The sequence below is a fragment of the Phycodurus eques genome, chromosome 1 (genome assembly GCF_024500275.1).
Source record: "Phycodurus eques isolate BA_2022a chromosome 1, UOR_Pequ_1.1, whole genome shotgun sequence".
In the NCBI taxonomy this organism is placed as follows: domain Eukaryota; kingdom Metazoa; phylum Chordata; class Actinopteri; order Syngnathiformes; family Syngnathidae; genus Phycodurus; species Phycodurus eques.
The window spans coordinates 40,232,136-40,254,563 of record NC_084525.1 but is presented as its reverse complement, the minus strand read 5'-3'; the positions used below and the strand labels follow the sequence as shown (position 1 = coordinate 40,254,563).

The window sequence follows — 22,428 nt, the reverse complement described above, 5'->3', positions numbered from 1 at the left end:
GGTGCTTTCATTTTATGAAAAGGCGCCATCTGCGCAAGGTCTACCGTGGCGCAGCAACTGCCAGCGAACTCCAACAGCTGGACATTGGTGGTAACGGGGCGTTCAAAGTGAAGTTGCGAACGCCGTGGGAGCGATGGATGAGAGACGGCAAACACACCTTTACAAAGACTGAGCCAGCGCCGGGCGAGTTACTTCACCATATGTGAATGGATTGTGGATGCCTGGGCGAAGGTATCTGCTTTGACTGTTGTCCGAGCTTTCGCGAAAGCCGGCATCATTGCTGAACAGCCACCCCGCAACGAGACCGACTCCGACAATGACGAGAGGGAACCCGGCATGTTTGATGGCGAAATTGCCCAGCTGTTCATTCAGATACAGAAGATGAGGACTTCGATGGATTTGTGACAAAAGATTGATCAAAACAATAATGCGAGTGTATTTTTAAATACGTAGTAGAATGAAGTTCAACCAAACTCACTCTTTTGCTTCCGTTACCTTGTTTTAGCATGGACCGAATAAGACGTTGCGCCTTATGGTACGGAAAATACGGTAGTTTTTTTTTTTCTTGTTGTTGCTGTGCAGATTTTGCTCCCATGAACTTCTGTAGTTTCCACCTTGTTTCCATCACAGAGATATACACACACTATTGCAACAACATAGCTACCACTAAAGACAGTGAAAGGTTTGTTCAAAAGAAAGGAATTGTATCATCAGTGGTTTCGGTTTGCAGCGACCAACGTAGAACAAGTAACTGGGCACTGCGAAGTCTGTCGAAAGCCCACTGCAACAAAAGACAGCGACATAATGAACTTATTCCATTAAAACAGAGACATCCATCCAAGTGGGAGAAATGCCAATCTTTACGAGGGGGACAAGACCGCTACAACCAACAAACTCCTGCTAAAAAAGCAGCTTACTGTGGAGTCATTTATCCAAGGCACCATGTATGATAAGAAAATGGGCACGATGGAGAGCGATCACTGAAGCGGCCCCTTTGCACATCGCTAAAGATATGGGCCACATATACAATAGAAAGACTGGGCTGATCCACTTGCTAAAAAATAGAGACCCCAGGTATGTACTAGTAAAAACGTATTCGTGCCTATCTGCGTATTATTTTGCCCTTTAGTTTAACGCCCCAAGATGCCACCTAAGCGCCTGGCTCCTTCTAAGTGCAAGAGTAGCTCGCGTTACCCTCCAGCTAAAGTATGTGCTACCTAGCCGCAAGTATTTTGCTGAAGTTCCATTACCCTGTTTGTACAGTTCTTGTGAGAAAAAAACATCAGCAGAGCGCTGCATCGACAGACATGTCGTCCAGTCTAACCATTGATCCACACATGAGTTTAAAGGTAGAAAATGTTATAGACTGAGCACATACCTCATGTCTTCCACCTTAACCAAAGTGTCATGTGTTTAGTTCATATCCACGTTTACACGGGGGATTGTTAATCTTTTAACACAAGCCTGAACAAAAGTTTTAAATTTGCACATTATCAATTTCAGTGTTCAAGTTGATTTATTTTCATACAGTGTGCTTTGCTACATTTATTTTTCCAGAAGTATTTTATTCAAGACATTATTTTTGCACTTTAATTCATGGCGGAAACTAGGGGTTACTTTAATTTTTTCTTAAAATAAAGTAAAACTTGTTTTTAGTTTTCTCTGTCATTTGTACCTCCTGTTTTCTTCGGGGAAAAGTAAAATCGGGAAGAAAATATATTTTTTTTTTTTTATAAATAAATAACTCGTAAAAATAAATTTTGGGGTGAACATTTTTTTATTTATTTTATTTTTAGACTATATTGCCCAGCCTTGTTACAGAGGTACAGAAACTAAATGGATCACTCCGTTAATTTAAGAGAACCCATGTTTTGTTTTATTTAACTTGGCCCGAGGACATAGCAAATGAATAGAGCCTAGAGTTATGTGCTGCAAGTCGCGTCTGCTTGCAAAATCACTCACATCTTCGTTCAATTACAGGCATGAAAACTCAATGACGCACGACATTTTGGATATTAACCGTTGCTATGAGTCTGGACGAATATACTAAATAGGGCTGGGCATTGTTTAGAACCTCACGATTAAATTTTGATTCTTTAGGTTGCAATTCGATTCGATATAGATTCTTTATGTCACAATTCGATTCAATATTGATTATTTGCGTTGCAGTTTGATTCAAGAATACATTTTGACAATTTTGAAGTATTTCTTTTTGATGCCATGTAAAAATATGTTGTATGTCACGTCCCAGTCTTTGAGCAATAAAACCAACAAATAAAAATGTGCATGTAACAAACTTATGCATATAGAGTACAAAAGCAAAAAACATGACTGTTGTGAATAAATACTGAAAAGGTCAAGTGCATTTAGACGTAAATAGTGTTTATTTCCCCTTGGAAACTGTGATACAAAAATTTTAAAATTGCACAATAATAACTTGTAACGTGAGTATAAAAGCGGTTGAAATGGTAAACTATTAAATGTTGATTGTTTTCATCAACTACGGTAAAAATGTTAAATTGATTCACTTATTTGATAATCTCAAGAAGGATCTTAAGGACTTTTTTTTAGAATTTTCTCAAAGGCAAAAAAGTTTAATTGAAGCTATTCTAAATCTTTGGTGGAAAATATTAGTAGGCTAAATTTAGCTGTCAGATAAATATAACAGATTTCAAAAGCAGGACAAAGTGGTCTATATCAGTGGTCCCCAACCCCCGATCCGCGAACCAGTACCGGTCCGTAAGGCATTTGTTACCGGGCCGCATAGAAGGAATGATCAATTTATATAATTTCCGCTGTATTGCGTTTTTGCATGTCAAATGTGTTGCATTTTGAAAAATGATCTGATCTTCTCCGCTGCAACAGCTGCGCGTCACAATTGGCATGTCAAGACTGCACAGAACGCTGCAGCAGTTCCGTTTCCGCTCCCAGCAAGACTCGCTCATTGCGGCTATCCAAACTCAAAGATCGAATCATTTCATAAACTGATTAACTGATCATTACGTTCACTGACAAGATTTGTTCTTGTCCTTCCCTCAGGTAGGCGCTACCGATCAATGCAAACTAGAACTAGCAGACAGTCCAACAGCTTCTTCCCTCTTGCAATCAACTTCCTAAACACCTAACCTACAATTCCATTGCAACATGAAGGCAATTTTTTTGTCTTGAGTTTGTTGTCACATTTCTGTCGGGCCAATTATACATTACTCGTGCACTCACTGTAGTAGTCTCGCCACGCTGCACTATTTGCATATCTGTTGTTGACCAATACTGGCCACTCATGCCAGAGTAGCATCTGCCCCATTTGCACACTGACTGAGGAGTATCGGCAACATTTGCACAATCAACATTGTCCCCACTACTAGTCACTTTAAACTGCATAAAATCCTTGAAGTCTCGGCGCCCTTTGCACAATGGGCATTGCACCGGACTATTGCTATATTAGTCATTCAAACTGCTAGAAACTGCAAAGTGCTAGAGGACTCTGCATCTTTTTGCACAATTGTAAAAAAAAAAAAAAAAAAAACACATTTGTACCGGCATTACCAGATAACTAGCAACCCTTTACTGCTCAGTGACTGTTTTTGTCAATGTCTTTCTGTCTCCAAAGTGTTCTGTAAATTGACTGTCTGTTGTCGTACTAGAGCGGCTCCAACTACCGGAGACAAATTCCTTGTGTGTTTTGGACATACTTGGCAAATAAAGATGATTCTGATTCTGATTTGCGCACTGATTCAGGAGTATCTGCAACATTTGCACAAACAACATTGTCCCAGATTATCGCACTACTCGCTTGAAGTCTCGGCGCCCTTTGCACAATGGTCATTGCACCAGACTATTGCAATATTAGTCATTCGAACTGCTCTAAGTGCTAGAGGACTCTGCATCTTTTTGCACAATTGTCAAAAAAAAAAAATTTACCCGATAACTAGAAACCCTTTATAGCTCAGTAACTGTTTTTTGTCCATGTCTTTATGTCTCAAAAGTGTTATCTGTCAATTGACTGTCTGTTGTCGTACTAGAGCGTAGACAAATTACCGGAGACAAATTCCTTGTGTGTTTTTTGGACATACTTGGCAAATAAAGATGATTTTGATTCTGACTGAATTAAACAACACTAGACTGTACGTCGGTCACGTGATACGTTAATAAAAACAATTCCACAAACTTGCAAAAAAAAAAAAAAAAAAAAAAAAAAAAAAAAAACATCTTAAGAGAGTTTCTATTCAAAAGGAAAAAGGCCACATGAGGAGCCAGAAGAAGAGCCTATAACCTCAAAGAAAAATAAATCTTATTTTATCCGTTATGCTGAGTTGTATTTTTCATGCATTTAACATTCGTTTTTAAGCCGGTCGTGTTAATTTATTTTTGCTGTATATATATGCCACACCTTGACAGCTGGGTCGGAAAAAAAAAAAAGCCTACTCTAAACCGGTCCGTGCTGCAAAAAAGGTTGGGGACCACTGGTCTAAATTACTTAAGGGGGTGGGGGCCGTGACTATGTTGGGATTACCGGCTCGTGCATTGATGCAGAAGGCCGTTAGCTAGCTGCAAGAAGAAATGTGAATTGCAGGACACATTGACCATCAACACTTCAAACGTATGTCACGGTAATAAATGTGTGTGATTCAATTCAGCGATTGGCACTTCTTGTCTTCCCAGAAGCGCCCGTGAGCATGACTGCTTATAGCCAGCAGCGGCTGGATGGCGGGTTGAAGCATTTTACGAAACGGGGGGCCGGGGGGGAACTAAACCACTAACACCGTTCACACATGGCAGAATGAGCGCGCTCACTTTAACTTTTCTCAGGAAGGGCTTTTTGATGCCGGTGACTTTGATTCTCCAGCGTGGCGTTTGCTCTCTTTAAACCGCTGGAAACAACATTATTTTTGGCCAAATAGTGTGTGTGTGTGTGTGTGTGTGTGCGTATATAAATGTTTTTTTTATATCAACTCTGACTCTAATATCAGTGCCTCACCACCCATAAATCCCACAAGTCACTGCTCTAAAGGGATTGGAAACTGTTAGCAATAGGAATTTAGGGAGCATAAACTATTGCTGTTGAAAAATATATGAAAACATATACACATAACTATAGGCTACACACCCGCATCTACGCAAACATCCATCCATCCATTTTCTGAGCCGCTTATCCTCACAGGGGTCGCGGGAGTGCTGAAGCCCATCCCAACTATCATCGGGCTGGAGGCGGGGTACACCCTGAACTGGTCCCCAGCCAATCTCAGGGCACACATAAACAAACAACCATTCGCACTCACATTCACACCTTGGGGCAATTTAGAGACTTCAATTAACCTACCATGCATGTTTTTGGGATGTGGGAGGAAACCGGAGTGCCCGGAGAAAACCCACGCAGGCACGGGGAGAACATGCAAACTCCACACAGGTGGGACCAGGGATTGAACCCCAGTCCTCAGAACTGTGAGGCAGACGCTCTAACCCGTCGACAAAAACACCTGCTGTATATTTAAACAACAGCTACATTCCAGGTGTATGTAGAATTAAATAAGGAGAATGTAACATTGGATTAAAAAAATGCATGGATTGCATTAGACGGGGGCATCCGTCATAAAATTTGTGCCCAAAAAAATTAAATTAAATAAAAATAAATTATTTATGGGAAAAGCCGAAAGTCACAACAATGGCGAAAAGTCACCCCTGGGGAACTGAATGCTATGGAACATTTACTATTAGCATTATTTATGTCAGTGATTCCCAACCAGTGTGCCGTGGCACATTAGTGTGCCGTGAGCACTCGTCAGGTGTGCGTTGAGAAATTATAAAATTTTACTTCATTGCTCAAAGAAATATTGATTTACACTAAATAATGTATCTTTGTTCATTTATTTATGCCAGTGAGGCATAGTGATAGACAGAACAAATGAATGGTCTTCTATTAGATGGCAGAAAGTACATACAGTAATTAATGAATCCGCTTTTTGTGACATTTTTGTTTGTTGGTGTGCCGTGAGATTTTTCAATTGTAAAATATGTGCCTTGGCTCCATAAAGGTTGGAAATCACTGATTTATGTATTACGCATCTACCTCTATATTTTCACTGCGCAGTGTTGACACTTGTAGTTACAATATCTACTTGGAATCTGGGAGTCTTTGCATGTGGATTGTTTCATGCATTCTCTGAATATATAAACACATCAGGGACATTGGGCACTTGAAATTCGTGGGGGATAGGGTCTGAGCCTTGCAGTTAAAAGCAAAAAAAAGACGAGTAATTGATGCCTCCTGGCCCCCCCTAAAAATGTTGGAAACTTTCCATGGGAATTACAAGGAATTTATCGCAATCAAAAGGGGGGAAATATTTTTTTTTTTATAAAATTGAAGTTGGCTCTTTATAGAACACACTAACTTTGTTGGGGAATTTTTTTTTTCTCATAATCCTAACTGGAACAACCAGATTTTTTTCAAGCACAGTTGAGAAACTTGAGGGAAGAAACTATTTTTTTGCATTAATTAGGGTTGGGAATCTCTGGCATGAGGCCAATTTGATACGCATCTAGATACACAGGTTACGATTCGATTTAAAAATGATATTTTTAAAATGCGGAACGATACAATTCGATTTTGTGCGGAAACAACAATTTGTTGATGTAGACGTTAATCATAAAGAACCTTGGCAACCCAATTCTACAAAAATGACATTTGTCTAAATCTATTTTCAAACGTGTAAAAGACAACTTGTGGTATTTAGGGTGTTAAAGGAAGAGCACAAAAAGATGCTTGTAGGTGAGTTTTTCAGCAAATAGCAGGTGATTCCCCACAGATGGGGAAAAAAACATATAGGGGCATTAATAAACCATGACCCACGAATAGGCAGTGGATCAGTGTAAAGGCACTAAATGTGAATTGACCTAACCTGCAGCATAAATCTGAATGATGCGTGCCATCAGAAATTTGCTGGTGACAAACAGGAGCTGATGAATCACAATGTCTCAGACATGAGCAGTGCCTGCTCCATCACAGACCCTGGCTTTAACCTGTCAACCACAATAAAGACGTGTTTTGCACAAACTAGTGCATCCATCACTCAGCACATTGACTGCTGGAGGCCTATGTGCTGTTCCCGTGCAGCGACTTGAGCAGTTAGCCCCTCCTGGTATCCTACACCACCTAGCGAGGAGATTTGTGGATAGCTCCTTAAAAGTGAGAGTACCTCATCACACGTTTGTACACATTAAGCACTATTCAATGACCAGGCGCACGAAATTGCTTCTATGCTTTGTTTGCTCAGGAGTGTGTAGGGTGTGGGTGGATTGTGCATTTTTTAAATAAAGCTTTACTATTGAGAGGCAACGTAACTAAAAGGGACCGTTAAAAGCGACGTAAACTCCCAAGTATAACAAATCCGAATACACAACATAAGCCAGCAAACACACGCATTCAGCGCACCAAAACTGAAGCGATCCTACACATTAAGAGTTTCATCACCAGTCGGCCATGTCCCCGCCATCTTGGACAGCCATTATTAAACGTTATGTGAAACGTTTGTAAACGCCAAACCCGGCCGCAATGAATTACACCGTGCGCATTTAGGCAGTACCATAAGTTTAACATCTACACTTCGGTCACAGCATTAATATGAAAAAAGGGAAAAAAACGTATTCTGTGCACCTATATCTGGAGTCACCTCGTATTGTTTTTGTGCACGGACATCGATGCAAGCAGACGAGGATGAGTACACACTGTTGTTTTTGCCTTTCGATTTGACACGGCGCCACCCAATAAAGACATTCAACTTCTTCACGTTGTAAAGCACAATGACTACAGGTGCGTGCCGGACAAAACCGTGACGACGTTGTGTTGTGGTGGTGCGAGACCGTCAGTCACAGCAGGTCCACTTTGACACGCTGAGCGCAACGGCCGATATTATTTTGCATCATAGCACTCCGCAGTACAAAACACAACCACGAATGAACAATTTCATGCCAGCGAGACCTCGTTAGATCCACGCTAGGGTAGGTCTAAGCAAGCAAGCCGGACCAGAACGGACGCAGGTGCAGGGTCGCTAACTATCAAGCTAGCATGCTAACTGGCCTCGGTCTACCGTGCAAGAGGGCCGCTTGCAAGCATGCTAGCTAACCGCTTTGGGGGCCGATTCTCTGCTGTGCATTTTACTCGACTGGTCGAGCAGTGTGAGCCCCGCGGACCAGATGCAATTCACAACCTTTGCTTGTGTACTGCATCGACTTTCGATATGCTACCTTCATCAACAGGGCCTTCGTTCTGGCGCCATCTTCATGAAGCTTCTGAAATCCAAATAGTGAGCTGCAAAAAGACAACATAGGGGGCTCGGTGTTAGTTGGGAAGCGCCTCGGTTGAAACCTCGACATGGAGGGAAAGAAAAGCATTCGAGTTGACTCCACACGTGAGGACGGTGGCTCACTATTCCCACCTGTCAATCCCGGCCAAAGTGTCCCTCTCCTGGGCTGTCAGTGTCGGAAAGTCCTCCTCTGTTTCACTCGCTTTTCCCGCCGCCATTTTCTTTTCCTCATCACCACCATCAGAAGCTGAGCCGAGACTCCGAGCAGCAGCGCAGGCAGCAACGGCGACAGACACACTGCACGATTGCATGGAAAATCGCAACGCTGAGGCGATCGGCTTGCTCCACCGAATCAAACAGAGGGAACCGAAGAAAAGCAAACGATCAAAAACTTTTTCCCTGCCTAAAAAGATGCGATTCGATGTAGTCAATCCTTTCCGGGGGACAGCAGCGCTCCGCGAGCTGATCTTCAAACGTCACATTTTTCGTCCCAAAGCGAGATCATACCGTGGCTCAATTTCGACTACTTGAACACATAATCCAAAGTGTAAGTATGCCTCAATTAAACGCGTTTCGGCCGAGAAGATAAAAGTTGTTTTAATTGTGTCACCGAAGCGAACCCACGCGCCGTTCTAGGCACGCCCTCACCTTCTGTTTTAGCCAATCAATGCGCGTGTATCCCACCATATGACTTCTGGTCTTCAATAATATACATCATCATCCTATGTAGTATGATAAACTGGAAACGTAACCAGAAAGTAAAACAACCGAATCCGAGAACGTTACCGATCACACCTCCGTGCTACTACGTTAATACCACCTTTTTAATAAGAGGCATCTCTAGTTGTAAATATGAAGACACATGTTTGTCCGTAAGACATCATCTTTGACTCTATCCACGCCTTTGACACAATGCAACTCATGTTTGGACTTTATAATATGAGGCAATATTCCCGGAATGCCCTCCCGACAAAGAGGACACGTTCCGATATTTTAATGATAAAGTTGCCGAGCTTACGTGGCACAGCATCATCGCGTGGGTGTGGCTTAGATTGTCAACATCCTGTGAAATTCTCCAGCCCCTCCAAAATGGCGAGCGTGGACATCAGGGAAGGTTCGGAAGGATTTAAATTTGAATTACCAAGGGGGTTGTTTTAAATAGAATGTCAATTTAAACATGCATACACAAAACTGCGACCTACTCCAAAATTGTCGTTCAGATATTTGCGGTAGCCATTTGACGATGGCTTGCTAATACTGGCGCCCCATTATTATGATGGGCTATATTTCACAATGGGCTAAAATCTCCCTTTCGACTAGCCAAACGCATTTGAACAGCTGTTTGCGGGGTCAGAAAAGAAATTCATAGTTGTCGGTTAACAGCTGAGTCTTTCTCTGCTACTGGACATTCCGTAAGAAGCAGTGTGACAAAGAATCCAGCTCAACATGCCTTTGAATTTGTGTCTGTGAATGTGATCGTTTTTGAATTCCTCCCAACAGGCCGGGAAGAGCCAGAGAGTGAAGAGGAGGTGTACGAGGTGGTGGATCTGACAGAATATGCTCGGCGGCATCAGTGGTGGAGCCGGGTATTTGGTAACAACTCGGGCCCAATAGCCGAGAAGTACTCCGTGGCAACCCAGCTCATGATGGGAGGGCTCACTGGATGGTAAACGTATTGAAATAGTACTGTAGTATTTGAACTCTTGAGAGTGAATCTTTTAATTGGCGGTTGTGACATCAGCAAGAGATGAAGGAATATAAGAACATTTCAAACCAAAGAGAAAAGGGACATTTAAGCTTCAATGTTGGCTCGGGTGGGAGAGTCTGTGTGCAGAGTGCTTGTGTGAGTTGTGGCCGATAGCAGCTCTTGTATGAATGCCCATTATTTTACCGCTCGTGAGAATAAAGCGACTAAAATGCCTAAGTGACTGTGTCATCCCGAAGGTATCACAGTTCCTTTGTTCTTTCATATTTTGCTCATGTCACAACTGCCAATCAACAGGCCCACGAGTTCAGAATAAGAATCAGAACCCATAAGAGTCCAAATTGCCGCTCATCATTTGTCTGTCGCCCACTCATGTCTGCAGGTGTGCCGGTTATGTCTTCCAGAGAGTTGGGAAGGTAGCGGCCACTGCTGTTGGTGGAGGGTTCCTCCTTTTACAGGCAAGACACACAGCTAATATTTCTACGGACATTAAATAGTATCCAGTGTCATTGAAAGTGCTAGATTCACACCACAGTTCTCAGCTGGTCTCCTCTACTTAGCAGCATGTATGAGTTGTCTATAGAAGTGTCGGGGTGTTTTTTATTTGTATGAAAACAAATGGTGGCACACCAACCACTTTATGTATGATACCAAAAAGGACAAGTGTATACGGTACTCTCATATGATATGTTTATTTCATTATTTTTTTCACTATTTTTTTTTATTTCATTTCATTTCAAGACTTAGTCAATTTAAGTACACTAATAATTAAGAGTCAAGTTTGAAAATTTAGCAATATTTATTTTTGATGCCATATAAACACAAATTCATATGTCACGTCACATTTTATAAAGTGCGTGTAAACTTAAATAATGTTTATTTCCTCTTGGTAATTGTAAAGTTTAAACAAACACTTACTTCGTCAAGGCGCCGGCAACACCAATGCGTCGGCGCGTGTGCCAAGTTCATAGGACGAAACCCCGTGTATCAATTTAAAAAAGTCACATGACCGATGCAGCTGTTGTATCGCTCGTATCTGTCACTGCACTGTGTTTATAATGAAGCGCATCTGTCAACGGAATGCGTCTCTACCAAAATAATCACGGCTCTTTTGAAGCACAATTCTTCCCTTCATGCCAATGTGATACAGAGCCCAAAAGAAAATGACAGTTTTCACCCATGTGGGACCATTTTGGTTTTATATCCCCCCGATAGTATTGGCAAATAAGGTATGTTTTCATTTCCTTGTTTCATCCTGTTCGTCTCAGTTTCCGCTTGATCCATCAGAATTAACATTTATTTCGAAGTACCTATAGTTTAAATGATTTATTTTATTTTCTGAAGGTTAAATGTCGCATTTGGTCAAATGAACTTCCTAAGTACAGTAAATAAACGCACCTCCTCGCACGGAAAAGAAGTCACAAATACACTTAGAATAAACACAGGTGTACAGATATTTTACAACTTCCTCGTGGTCGCTTTATTAATATAATAATATATTTTTTTAAATTAGGCTATTTCTTTTTCTTTTTTAACATAAAGCTTCCAGGAAGTTTGCATTGAACCAAGTAGTGCTGGATTGTATTATGAGCCATCATGTTTTGAAAGGTTTGTGTCGAAAATGTTTAAATAAGTACTTGAAAATTTTATTAATTTAATATTTAATGTAAATATATATAAACTTCTTTCAGCAGTCTCTACAGTTGTTAGACACACAAGCCCCATCAGTGCCATGTGAGAGAGAGTGTCCTCCGAAGCTGGAGAAATTGCCTGAATGCGAAAACACTGAAAAAACTTTTTTTTTTTTTTAAATATGAAAAATGTAATTTTTTTAGGCAAGCACGGTGGACGACTGTTTAGCACATCTGCCTCACAGTTCTGAGGACCGGGGTTCAAATCCCGACGTCGCTTGTGTGGAGGTTGCATGTTCTCCCAGTGCCTGGGTGGGTTTTCTCCGGGCACTCTGGTTTCTTCCCACATCCCCACAACATGCGTGGTAGGTTAATCAGAATCAGAATCAGAATCATCTTTATTTGCCAAGTATGTCCAAAACACACAAGGAATTTGTCTCCGGTAGTTGGAGCCGCTCTAGTACAACAAACAGTCAATTTACAGAACACTTTGGGGACATAAAGACATTGACAAATTGACAAACTGTAAATTGCCCGTTGGTGTGAATGTGAGTGCGAATGGTTGTTTGTTTATATGTGTCCTGCGATTGGCGACCAGTTCAGGGTGTACCCCGCCTCTCGCCCAAAGATACTTGGGAACGCGACCCTAGTGAGGAGAAGCGGTACAGAAAATGGATGGATGGATTATTTTATAAAAAGTTTCTGCCTCAAACACAACTACATTGGCAACATCACAATCACAACACTTTCACTCTGATTTTCACTGTATGACGCGTTCAATTTTTGTTGACTGTATATTTTAAAGATACCAAAGATATTTTAAACTTAGATTAAGACAATATAACATACAAGAACCTGAATAATATTGCATAGGTTGTCTGCAATGATTTAAGATCCAGCAGGTGTTTATAATCCGCAACACAGGAACACAGTACCGACACAGTATCAATACAGTTTGCCCAATGTGCTACAACGCTTCATCTACCGATCACTACACCTACTTCATAATTTATAATAAATTAAAACATTTCAATAAAGAAATACAATCACTTATTTTAATAAGTAAAAACAATAATATAATCCATCCATTTTCAACACCGTCTATCCTGGTTAGGGTCGTGGGGCGCCGGAGCCTATCACAGATGACTTCGGGCGAAAGGCGGACTACACCCTGAACTGGTCGCCAGTCAGTTGCAGGGCACATATATACACGGGACAAGCATTTGCACTGTCACTGAGTGGGCACTGAACCCACGCTGCCCGCACCAAAGTCAGGCGAGTGCATCGTTACACCATCAGTGACCAATAATAGAAATGTAAATAAAATCAAACACAGGGCTCTACACTAACTCTTACATTGGTAGCACGGGACCATGCATGATGTTGTCTTGGCATACTGTAGCTCTGTATGAAATAAAAAATGAGAGTGACTCAAGTTATATCAACAAAATATTTGACTGTGAATATGAAGTTTGTCTGCTACAATCAGTGACTAAACAGGTCGTTTATTTCATCTCATGTTAAAAGACATAATGGAAACATGGTCAAATAAAAGCAAAGCATCACAACAATTTCATAAATGCTGTACTTAAAATGACGAACAACAGCATAACTTTAATATCAGCATACATGAGAGGTTGGATTAAGGAAAGAAAACAAGGCGTGGGATTGTATTTAAATTGAATAGTAGACACTCCAAAGTTAGATCAGAATTAATGTAATTATTTTTCAACTTGTTTCCCTGGCTACTTGTGATTATGATTTTTCAATTCAATTTCAAAATTTGGTTACTACTTGGCAGCACGGTGGGCGGCTGGTTAGAGCGTCTGCCTCACAGTTCTGAGGACGGGGTTCCATCCCCAGCCCCGCCTGTGTGGAGTTTGCATCTTCTCTGCCTGCGTGGGTTTTCTCCGGGCACTCCGGTTTCCTCCCACATCCCAAAAAGATGCATGGTAGGTTAATTGACAACTCTAAATTGCCCGTAGGTGTGAATGTGAGTGCGAATGGTTGTTTGTTTGTATGTGCCCTGCGATTGGCTGGCAACCAGTTCAGGGTGTGCCCCGCCTCCTGCCCGATGATATCTGGGATAGGCTCCAGCACGCCCACGACTCTAGTGAGGAGAAGCTGCTCAGAAAATGGATGGATGGTTACTACTTTCTATTTCATATTAAAGGATTGTCAGTAGCTCAGTCCACAAGGAGTTGGTTTTGAACTAGAAGGACTGCAGATTAAATCCCACTGTACACTGGTGTTGGAGACATGCAAATCTGTTTCCTGACCACTGTTGATGTGTCCTTGAGCATCGCACCAAATTGCTCAGTGGCCCAATACCTTGAAACTGCCAACTCACTCTGCCATCTTCCTCGCCCACGACTGAATTGGTTGTCGAGTGAACATTTATTATATATAAAAATAAAACAACTTGTTGTGGAGGGGCACAAGCCCGCCCCTAATGCAAAGTTACCACTGTAGAATTATGTGTTACATTATACAGCTGGAAAAAGTGGAATGATTTCTAAAGTTTGTGCACATTATTTACACAGATTGCCAATCACAGTGGATACGTGCAGGTGGACTGGAAGAAGGTGGAGAAGGATGTCAACAAAGCAAAGAAACACCTAAAGCAGAAAGCAAACAAAGCAGCCCCTGAGCTAAACACATGCATTGAGGAGGTAAAGGTATCTGGAGAAAAGCTTTATTCTTATGCTTGCCCCTGTTATAACATTTCTAGTCTTATTTTTCTTTAGATTAGAACACAGTAGTTTAGATACAGTCCCACTTGAATGTGACTCAATGCACCACACCCTCCCTTGTTTAAATGCCCTGTTTTTGTTATTGGAAAACAAGAGTAAGATAGATTAGTCAGTTTTTCCAACTTTTGTGTGTGAAGAGTTTTAATTGAAAAGAAAACCACTTTTTTGGGGGGGGGGGGGTAAGAGAGGGCCAGGGGCTTAAAAAAATGTAAGCGTCCGATCCAACTTTCACAGGTGGAATCTCGACTCAGTGCTGAACATATAATAAAGGTAGATGAGCTTTTTTGCATTGCTAGTGAAGATGGGAGTTGTAGTGGTCATACCACAAAATGCATGTTCCTTAAAAATGTTGCATCACTTAGCGTAATTGAGCAACAGAAAAAAATCAAACACACATTTTGTTTTTGGTTACTACTTGGTTACTAATTGTTCAATTTTCTATTATTTCTATTGGCACTGTGCTGATTTGTCTGTCATTCCTCCCATCATACAGGCCACAGATTTTGTAAAGAGAAACATCGTCTTGTCCAGTGGCTTTGTTGGAGGATTTTTCCTGGGTTTGGCCTCCTAAAAGACGCTGCCCTCACTATGCTTTCAAACACTGAATGGACTACTTTTGTCTCCATTATTTATATTTCTGCCACCTTGTGAATTGATCAGGTGGGTCATTTTGACCATTGGATCGTGATCTGTGATCTGTGTCAAGTTATATAGCGGCTGAAATAGGTATTTAACTTCACCATTTTTCCTCACTAAATTTACTTCCGAAGGTGCTATCGACCTGAACATTTCACCAGATGTTTGGAACAACCCAAGTAATCCATACATACAAAGAAAGTAGAACAAATAAGATCAGAAATTAAGTTATGTGTAAAAATGTGAAATGACACAGGGAAAAAGTATTGAACACATGACATAAGGGAGGTGCTAAAAGGCATGGAAAGCCAAGACAACACCTAAAATCTATCAATCAAACAGCAAGCCAGCCCCTTGTCAGTACAAATTACTATCTGGTTCAGTCCTAATTGATGGCCTACAAAAAGGTCTCATTGCCAAGGTGTGAGTTAAGACACATCTGATGGGTAAGAGAAGAGAGCTGTCTGAAGACCATCGCAAAGTAATTGCTGCAAAACATAACGATGGAATTGTTTACAGGTGCATATCTAAGCTTCTGAATGTTCCAGTTAGCACGGTTGGGGCCATATAACGTAAGTGGGAAGCCAATCATACCACCATAAATTTGCCTCGATCAGATGCTCTTCGTAAGATTTCTGACAGATGAGTGCAAAGAATAATCAGAAGAGTTGTCCAAGAGCCATAGACCACCTGTAGAGCTTCAAAAAGATGAGAGAAAGGAAAGGAAAAGAAGAAAGGTACTGTTGTCACAAGGAAAACTGTAACCGACTCTGCCGCCATGGCCTGTATGCACGCTCTCCATGTAACACCCCATTGCTGAAAAGAAAGCATGTGCAAGCTTGTTTAAAGTTTTCTGAACAACATTTGGACAAGCCAGTTAAATACTGGGAGAATAGTCTAGTCAGATGAGAGCAAAATTGAACTGTTGGGTGCCATAATACACACCACGCTTGGAGGAGAAATGTCACTGGACATCATAAAAACACCATACCAACAGTGAATTTCAGAGGTGGGAACATAATGGTGTGGGGCTGCTTTTCAGCAAATGGTACTGGTAAACGTCACGTGATTGAAGGAAGGATGAATGGGCAAATGTACCGAGACATTCTTGACAGAAATCTGTTCACATGGATGAGGATGATGAAAATGAAACAAGGATAATGATCCAAAATAAGTCAATTGGTTTCAAAGAAGCCATTCACCTCACTTAAATCCAATGCAAAATATATGGAAAGAACTGAAACTCAAGGTCCATAAAAGAAGCCCAAAGAACCTTCAAGATTTGAAGACTGCTTATGTGGAGGAATGGGCCAAAATCACACCAGAGCAATGCATGCGACTGGTTTCTCCATACAGGAGGCGTGACTTGAAGCCGTCTTTGCAATAAAAGGCTTTTGTACAAAGTATTAAATACCAGTTGTCGTGGTCAATACTTTTTACCTGTGTCCATCCATCCATCCATCCATTTTCTTCTGCTTATCCGAGGTCGGGTCACGGGAGCAGTAGCTTTAGCAGGGAAACCCAGATTTCCCTTTTCCCAGCCACTTCCTCCAGCATTTCTGAGGGGATCCCGAGGCGTTCCCAGGCAAGCCGAGAGACGTAGTCTCTCCAGCGTGTCCTGGGTCGTCCCCGAGGTCTCCTCCCGGTGGGACATGCCCGGAACACCTCACCAGGGAGGCGTCCGGGAGGCATCCTAAACTCATGCCCGAGCCACCTCATCTGGCTTCTCTCAATGCGGAGGAGCAACGGCTCTACTCTGAGCCCCTCCCAGATGACCAAGCTTCTCACCCTATCTCTAAGGGAGAGTCGGGCACCTTGCGGAGGTAACACATTTTGGCCGCTTGTATCCGGGATCTTGTTCTTTCGGTCACGACCCAGAGCTCATGACCATAGGTGAGGATAGGAACGTAAATCGAGAGCTTCGCCTTTCGGCTTCGCTCCTTCACCACAACGGACCGATACAAAGTCCGCATCACTGCAGACGCTGCACCGATCCGCCTGTCGATCTCCCGTTCTATTCTTCCCTCACTCGTGAACAAAAACCCAAAATATTTGAACTCTTCCACTTGGGGCAGGACCTCATCCTCGACCTGGACAGGGCCCTCCACAGTTTTCCAACTGAGGACCATGGTCTCAATTTGGAGGTGCCGATTCTCATCCCAGCTGCTTCACACTCAAAACGCTCTAGTGAGAGTTGGAGATCACGACTTAATGAAGCCAACAGAACCACATCATTTGCAAAAAGCAGAAATGCAACACTGAGGCCACCAAACCGGACCCCCTCTATGCCTCGGCTGCGCCTAGAAATTCTGTCCTGTTATGAACAGAATCGGTGACAAAGGGCAGCCGTGGCGGAGTCCAACCCTCACCAGAAACGAGTCAGACTTACTGCCGGCAATGTGGACCAAACTCTGACACTGGTCGTACAGGGACCGGACAGCCTGTATTAGTGGGTTTGCAACCCCATACTCACGAAGCACCCCCCACAGGACTCCCCGAGGGACACGGTCGAACGCCTTCTCCAAGTCCACAAAACACATGTAGACTGGTTGGGCGAACTCCCATGCACCCTCGAGGACCCTGCCGAGGGTGTAGAGCTGGTCCACTGTTCCACGACCAGGATGAAAACCACCCTGGTCCTCCTGGATCTGAGATTTGACTTACCGACGGACCCTCCCCTCTCCAGCACCCCTGAATAGACCTTACCAGGGTGTCTGAGGAGTGTTTTCCCCATGTAGTTGGAACACACCCTCCGGTCCCCCTTTTTAAAAAGGGTGACCACCACCCCAGTCTGCCAATCCAGAGGCACTGTCCTGATGTTCACACGATCTTGCAGAGGCGTGTCAACCACAACAGCCCCACAACATCCAGAGCCTTTAGGAACCACCTTAACCACCTCGGTGACCTCAACCCCAGAGGTAGGAGAGCCTGCCTCAGAGACCCCAGACTCTGCTTCCTCATGGGAAGGCGTGTCGGTGGAATTGAGGAGGTCTTCGAAGTATTCTCCCCAGACTCACAACGTCCCGAATAGAGGTCAGCAGTGTCCCATCCTCACTATAGACAGTGTTGTGTAATTTCACATTACACACAACTTAATTCCTGATCTTATTTGTTCCATTTTTCTTTGTATGTGTGGATTACTTGGGTTGTCCCCAACATCTGGTGATAATTTCTGGTCAATAGCACGTTTGTAAGTATATTTAGTGAGAAAAATTGTGATGCGTTAAATACTTATTTCACCCGCTGTATATTTTCTTTTACGGTTGAAAATTACCAAACTGAACACTATTCCTTAGTGGTGTGTGGGTGAGATGCTGGATTATACTTCTCACTTTTGTCTTAATCCCAAATATTTGTAGACTTTTATGTTAAAATGTGTGTCTAGCTTCATTTGCATGGTAAACACTGACCCTAGCTTGCCAAATGTTAATTTACATTGTACTGTGTACAATGCATGAAGTGGAATCATTCATCTCTGTTCTGACTTTCAGTATGTCCCATGTGGGGTTGCCACAGCAAGTCACTATCATTTTGTTTGGACAGTTTTTACGCCAGATTTCTTTCCTGACACAACCCACCCAGTGTATTTCTCATCCAGGGTAGGTATTGGGGCACTGGCCAGAAATCGCAACCATGCTGCCTGCACGCATTTACCACTACACTACCAGCGCAATCACAGCTGTGTTGAATCTATTCATTTGAAACCTTACACAGCGTGCCAATAGTACATCTATTTTATCTTGTCCTAAACATCCCATTACAGCTTAATGGCAGGATGAGCATCTCTGGTTGTCATAAACAGTCAGACTTAGTAGTGACTGACTTCATCCAGCATTTAAACCAGCCATTGACACATTAGACACTGAAATAGGACACCCATCTGTAATGTTTTTGTTTTTTTGCCTTATTCTATTGCTGTAACATGTTTCAGGTTATTGTACTGTTTGGACATGTGTCTCCATGTTAATTTGTGATCTGCCGCAATGTTTTTATTGTAGACCGCTTGACAAAAAAAAATTGGACTCTTATTTTAAATGCATTATTTTTCTGAGATTAATAAAGTATATTATGCGTTTTATTGTCTGTATTAAAGAATAGTAAATACTGACTGTGTACTTGTGTAAAAGACAGGAAGAGGTAACTACTGTAGCCACAGATGTTGCAATACTCTGTCTTCTACAGGTATGATGATGAACAATGTTTAAAAAGACAACATTTAACTTTTATTATAATAATGCCAGCTATTATAAAAAACAGCTACATATGAATATACAATGTGCAAAATGCCACAAACATTGGTTGCTTCAGCAAAACATGACTGTAGCAAAAACATTTGTGGAGCGGCATTTGTTTGTGAGCAAGCAGGCTACTTCTTGGGTTTTGATAAATGATGGACAGATTCAGGTGGGTGGTTATGATAAATGGACAGATTCAGGTGGGTGGATTGTCCCACTGTTGAGGATTCAAACTGTTATTGTCTATCGTTTGTATCCACACCTTTATCCAGATGCTCAGCAAAATGGAATGTGTTCTTCATTGGTTACCCCTCTACAAATTTTTGACTACTGTGAAAAACAATACGCTAAGGTGACACGGTGAAACAAGGCTAATAAAAAAAAGTGGTTGTTGTGGAAACTAATCCTATTAATTTACAAACATGCCTTGTACAGCTAAAATATATATAATAATTTTACAATCCCAAGATTTAAAAGAGCAAGAAGAGTAAATGTATTGGACTTAGATAACATTGTCCATTTTCACGACTTCCTGATGGTCTCTTTAAATGGGCATTTTGAGGAGGGCACATTCGGTCAGCATCATCAGCGTTGTGGTCATGCATTTGCTGTTGGAAATCTGAAACAAAAGCACAAATATTAACTCTTCATCTCTGTTTCGTTTAGCTTTGGCCAGACAAACCTGAATGGAAATCCTTTTTCAAATGATACCTTGATCCTTCCGCTACATTTGGCTGTGCCCAGCGCTGTAGACACATGGCTCAGGCTCCCAGCTGAAAGATCCACCTTGAAGTGTCGGTAGAATTGGCTTAGGAGCCCCTTCATGAGCCTCATCACCTCCTCTAGATGAATATTGTCTTGTTCTTCCACCTCTTGTGATGGATCCCGTCTCACACTGCTCCATAGCTCCCAAGCATCAACAGGGTTTACAGCATAGGTGACATGAAGCAGTGGCTTAACTGGAAGAGTCCAAATCATTTTGAGTTGCTTGACATTGGACTCTGTGTGGCAGTTGGTCCATAATGCCACCAACCACTGCAAGCTGGTGTGGCTGATCTCCAACAAGCCAAAGCAGCAGTCAAAGTTCTTCTGGAACCATGATTTGACCAAAGCAGTGAGTGCCTCTGTCCCGCTGCTGCCAAATAGTGGTAGACAAATGAACTCTTTTGGAAGTGAGTTAATGTAGTCAGGGTTGCCATTGATGCATGCAAGCCAGCCACTCCATACTGTCTTCAGTGGCTCATCCTTCCTGGTAAACAAGGGCTTCGAGTAGATCTGTAGTAAGAGACAAGGAAAGGGTAACCAAATGAACCTTGCAGACTTCCTTAAATTTACATTTCTGAGCATTTTCTCTGTAGTCCTGTGCTCACCTCTATTAAGATGGCCTCTGCATCATCATCTGTCTCAACCAGGCCCTGAACCACAGAGAAGGAGACGCTGAAGCATACTGTACCGCCCACCTCCACTGCCAGACCTTGCTGTTTCTCTGCAGCCAGAAATGCAGAGAGTTGCCTGGCGTAGCTCTTCAGCTGGGTGTAGCGGAATCGGTAGAGGGGTGTGACATAGGACAGCTGCCATTCTCTTTTCATCAGAGAGTCCAAATGCTGAGGGTTGACCTTATCCTGTTAAAAGTGTAGGGGTAGTGAATGATAATCTGTATCCCTCCCATCAAGCAAGAAGCAATTTAGGATGACTCACAATGATATTGTCCGACTTTGGTGCTCTTCTGTTTGTGTTGAGCCGCAGTGACGTTAGTGCCCTTGTCAAGCATAGACGTGAAGCTGCCATCAGGCTCTGGCAGGACTGTCTGTAGCTCCTACTTTTACTACTTCTCTGGACAACACTGTTGGGGGTTCTCTCCACACTAGAAAACACACATTTCAGTTATTTAATTGAAGAACTTGAAGGGAAACTCACATGCACAGTGAAACTAGAAACACATCAAACATCTTCCAGTTAAAATGTTAAATAACAAAGTTCAAATAATAAGGTCAGCTGTAAACATTCTTGACATTGAATCTCCAGGTCGGGGATGTCTCCAGGTCGGGGATGAGATCCTGCCCCAAGTGGAGGAGTTAGTATCTTGTGGTCTTGTTCACGAGTGAGGGAAGAATGGATCGGGAGATCGACAGGCGGATCGTTGCAGCGTCTGCAGTGATGAGGACTTTGTATTGATCCGTGTGGTAAAGAAGGAGTTAAGCCGAAAGGCGAAGCTCTCTATTTACCGGTCGATCTACGTTCCTTCCCTCACCTATGGTCACGAGCTGTGGGTCGTGACCGAAAGAACAAGATCCAGGATACATGCGGCCGAAATGAGTTTCCTCCGCAGGGTGTCCGGGCTCTCCCTTAGAGATAGGGTGAGAAGCTCGGTCATCCGGGAGGATCTCAGAGTAGAGCCGCTGCTCCTTCACATCAAGATGAGCCAGATGAGGTGGCTGGGCATCTCATTCGGATGACTCCCGGACGCCTCCCTGGTGAGGTGTTCCGGGCACGTCCCACCGGGAGGAGACCCCGGGGACGTCCTCCGGCTGGCCTGGGAACGCCTCGGGATCCCCCCAGAAGAGCTGGATGAAGTGGGTGGGGAGAGGGAAGTCTGGGCGTCCCTGCTAAAGCTGCTGCCCCCGCGACCCAACCTCGGATAAGCGGTAGAAAATGGATGGATGGATGGACATTGAATCTATTGTTATTTGTGTTTGAATTATAACTTTTTGGCCGAGGTTGACACCTCAAGTACTGTAATTCATCCATCCATCCATTTTCCATTTTCTGTACCGGTTATCCTCTCTTGGGCCGTGGGTGTGCTGGAGCCTATCCCAGCTGTCTCTGGGCGAGAGGCGGGGTACACCCAGAACTGGTGGCGAGCTGATCGCAGGGCAGATATAACCCCAATTCCAATGAAAGTGGGACGTTGTGTTAAATAAATAAAAACAGAATACAATGATTTGCAAATCATGTTCAACCTATATTTAATTGAATACACTACAAAGACTAAATATTTAATGTTCAAACTGATAAACTTTGTTTTAGCAAATAATCATTAACTTAGAATTTTATGGCTGCAACACGTTCCAAAAATGCTGGGACAGGGTCATGTTTACCACTGTGTTACATCACATTCAATAAACGTGTGGGCACTGAGGACACTAATTGTTGAAGCTTTGTTGGTGG

General features: G+C 42.6%; 3 protein-coding genes across 5 annotated transcripts in view; 1 reads left to right on the top strand and 2 right to left on the bottom strand.

Moving 5' to 3' along the window:
- Window positions 1-9,263, bottom strand: part of LOC133410442 (histone demethylase UTY-like) — a 73,772-nt gene extending 64,509 nt beyond the window's left edge. For both annotated transcript variants that reach the window (XM_061691629.1, XM_061691638.1), the window contains exons 1-2: window positions 8,433-9,263; window positions 8,242-8,305 (exon numbers count right to left, since the gene is read on the bottom strand). In XM_061691629.1, coding sequence (XP_061547613.1) covers window positions 8,242-8,305; window positions 8,433-8,611 — 243 coding nt within the window. In that variant the 5' untranslated portion in view covers window positions 8,612-9,263. The remainder of the gene's footprint in view (window positions 1-8,241; window positions 8,306-8,432) is intronic.
- A 108-nt stretch (window positions 9,264-9,371) lies between these two features.
- Window positions 9,372-19,133, top strand: LOC133410458 (FUN14 domain-containing protein 1). 2 transcript variants are annotated; one of them, XR_009769557.1, is made up of 6 exons: window positions 9,372-9,414; window positions 9,801-9,966; window positions 10,388-10,463; window positions 14,180-14,314; window positions 14,883-15,049; window positions 18,517-19,133. XR_009769557.1 is itself a non-coding variant. In XM_061691671.1 (5 exons), the coding sequence occupies exons 1-5, from the start codon at window positions 9,390-9,392 to the stop codon at window positions 14,958-14,960; spliced, it is 474 nt and encodes a 157-aa protein (XP_061547655.1). In that variant the 5' UTR covers window positions 9,372-9,389; the 3' UTR covers window positions 14,961-19,133. The 2 variants fall into 2 exon arrangements, 1 of the variants encoding a protein (XP_061547655.1); XM_061691671.1 differs by having other exon boundaries at window positions 14,180-14,308; window positions 14,883-19,133.
- A 110-nt stretch (window positions 19,134-19,243) lies between these two features.
- Window positions 19,244-22,428, bottom strand: part of cenpl (centromere protein L) — an 8,442-nt gene continuing 5,257 nt past the window's right edge. The window contains exons 2-5 of the mRNA XM_061691652.1: window positions 20,959-21,124; window positions 20,631-20,882; window positions 19,972-20,535; window positions 19,244-19,879 (exon numbers count right to left, since the gene is read on the bottom strand). Of these exons, the coding sequence (XP_061547636.1) occupies window positions 19,805-19,879; window positions 19,972-20,535; window positions 20,631-20,882; window positions 20,959-21,124 (1,057 nt within the window). The 3' untranslated portion in view covers window positions 19,244-19,804. The remainder of the gene's footprint in view (window positions 19,880-19,971; window positions 20,536-20,630; window positions 20,883-20,958; window positions 21,125-22,428) is intronic.

Excerpts from the sequence above, each read along its gene's own strand:
- LOC133410458 (XM_061691671.1), top strand. The coding sequence starts at position 9,390 with ATGGCGAGCGTGGACATCAGGGAAG. Across the intron at positions 9,967-10,387 it reads ATGGGAGGGCTCACTGGATG|GTGTGCCGGTTATGTCTTCC; the intron begins GTAAACGTATTG and ends TCATGTCTGCAG. Across the intron at positions 10,464-14,179 it reads GAGGGTTCCTCCTTTTACAG|ATTGCCAATCACAGTGGATA; the intron begins GCAAGACACACA and ends TTATTTACACAG.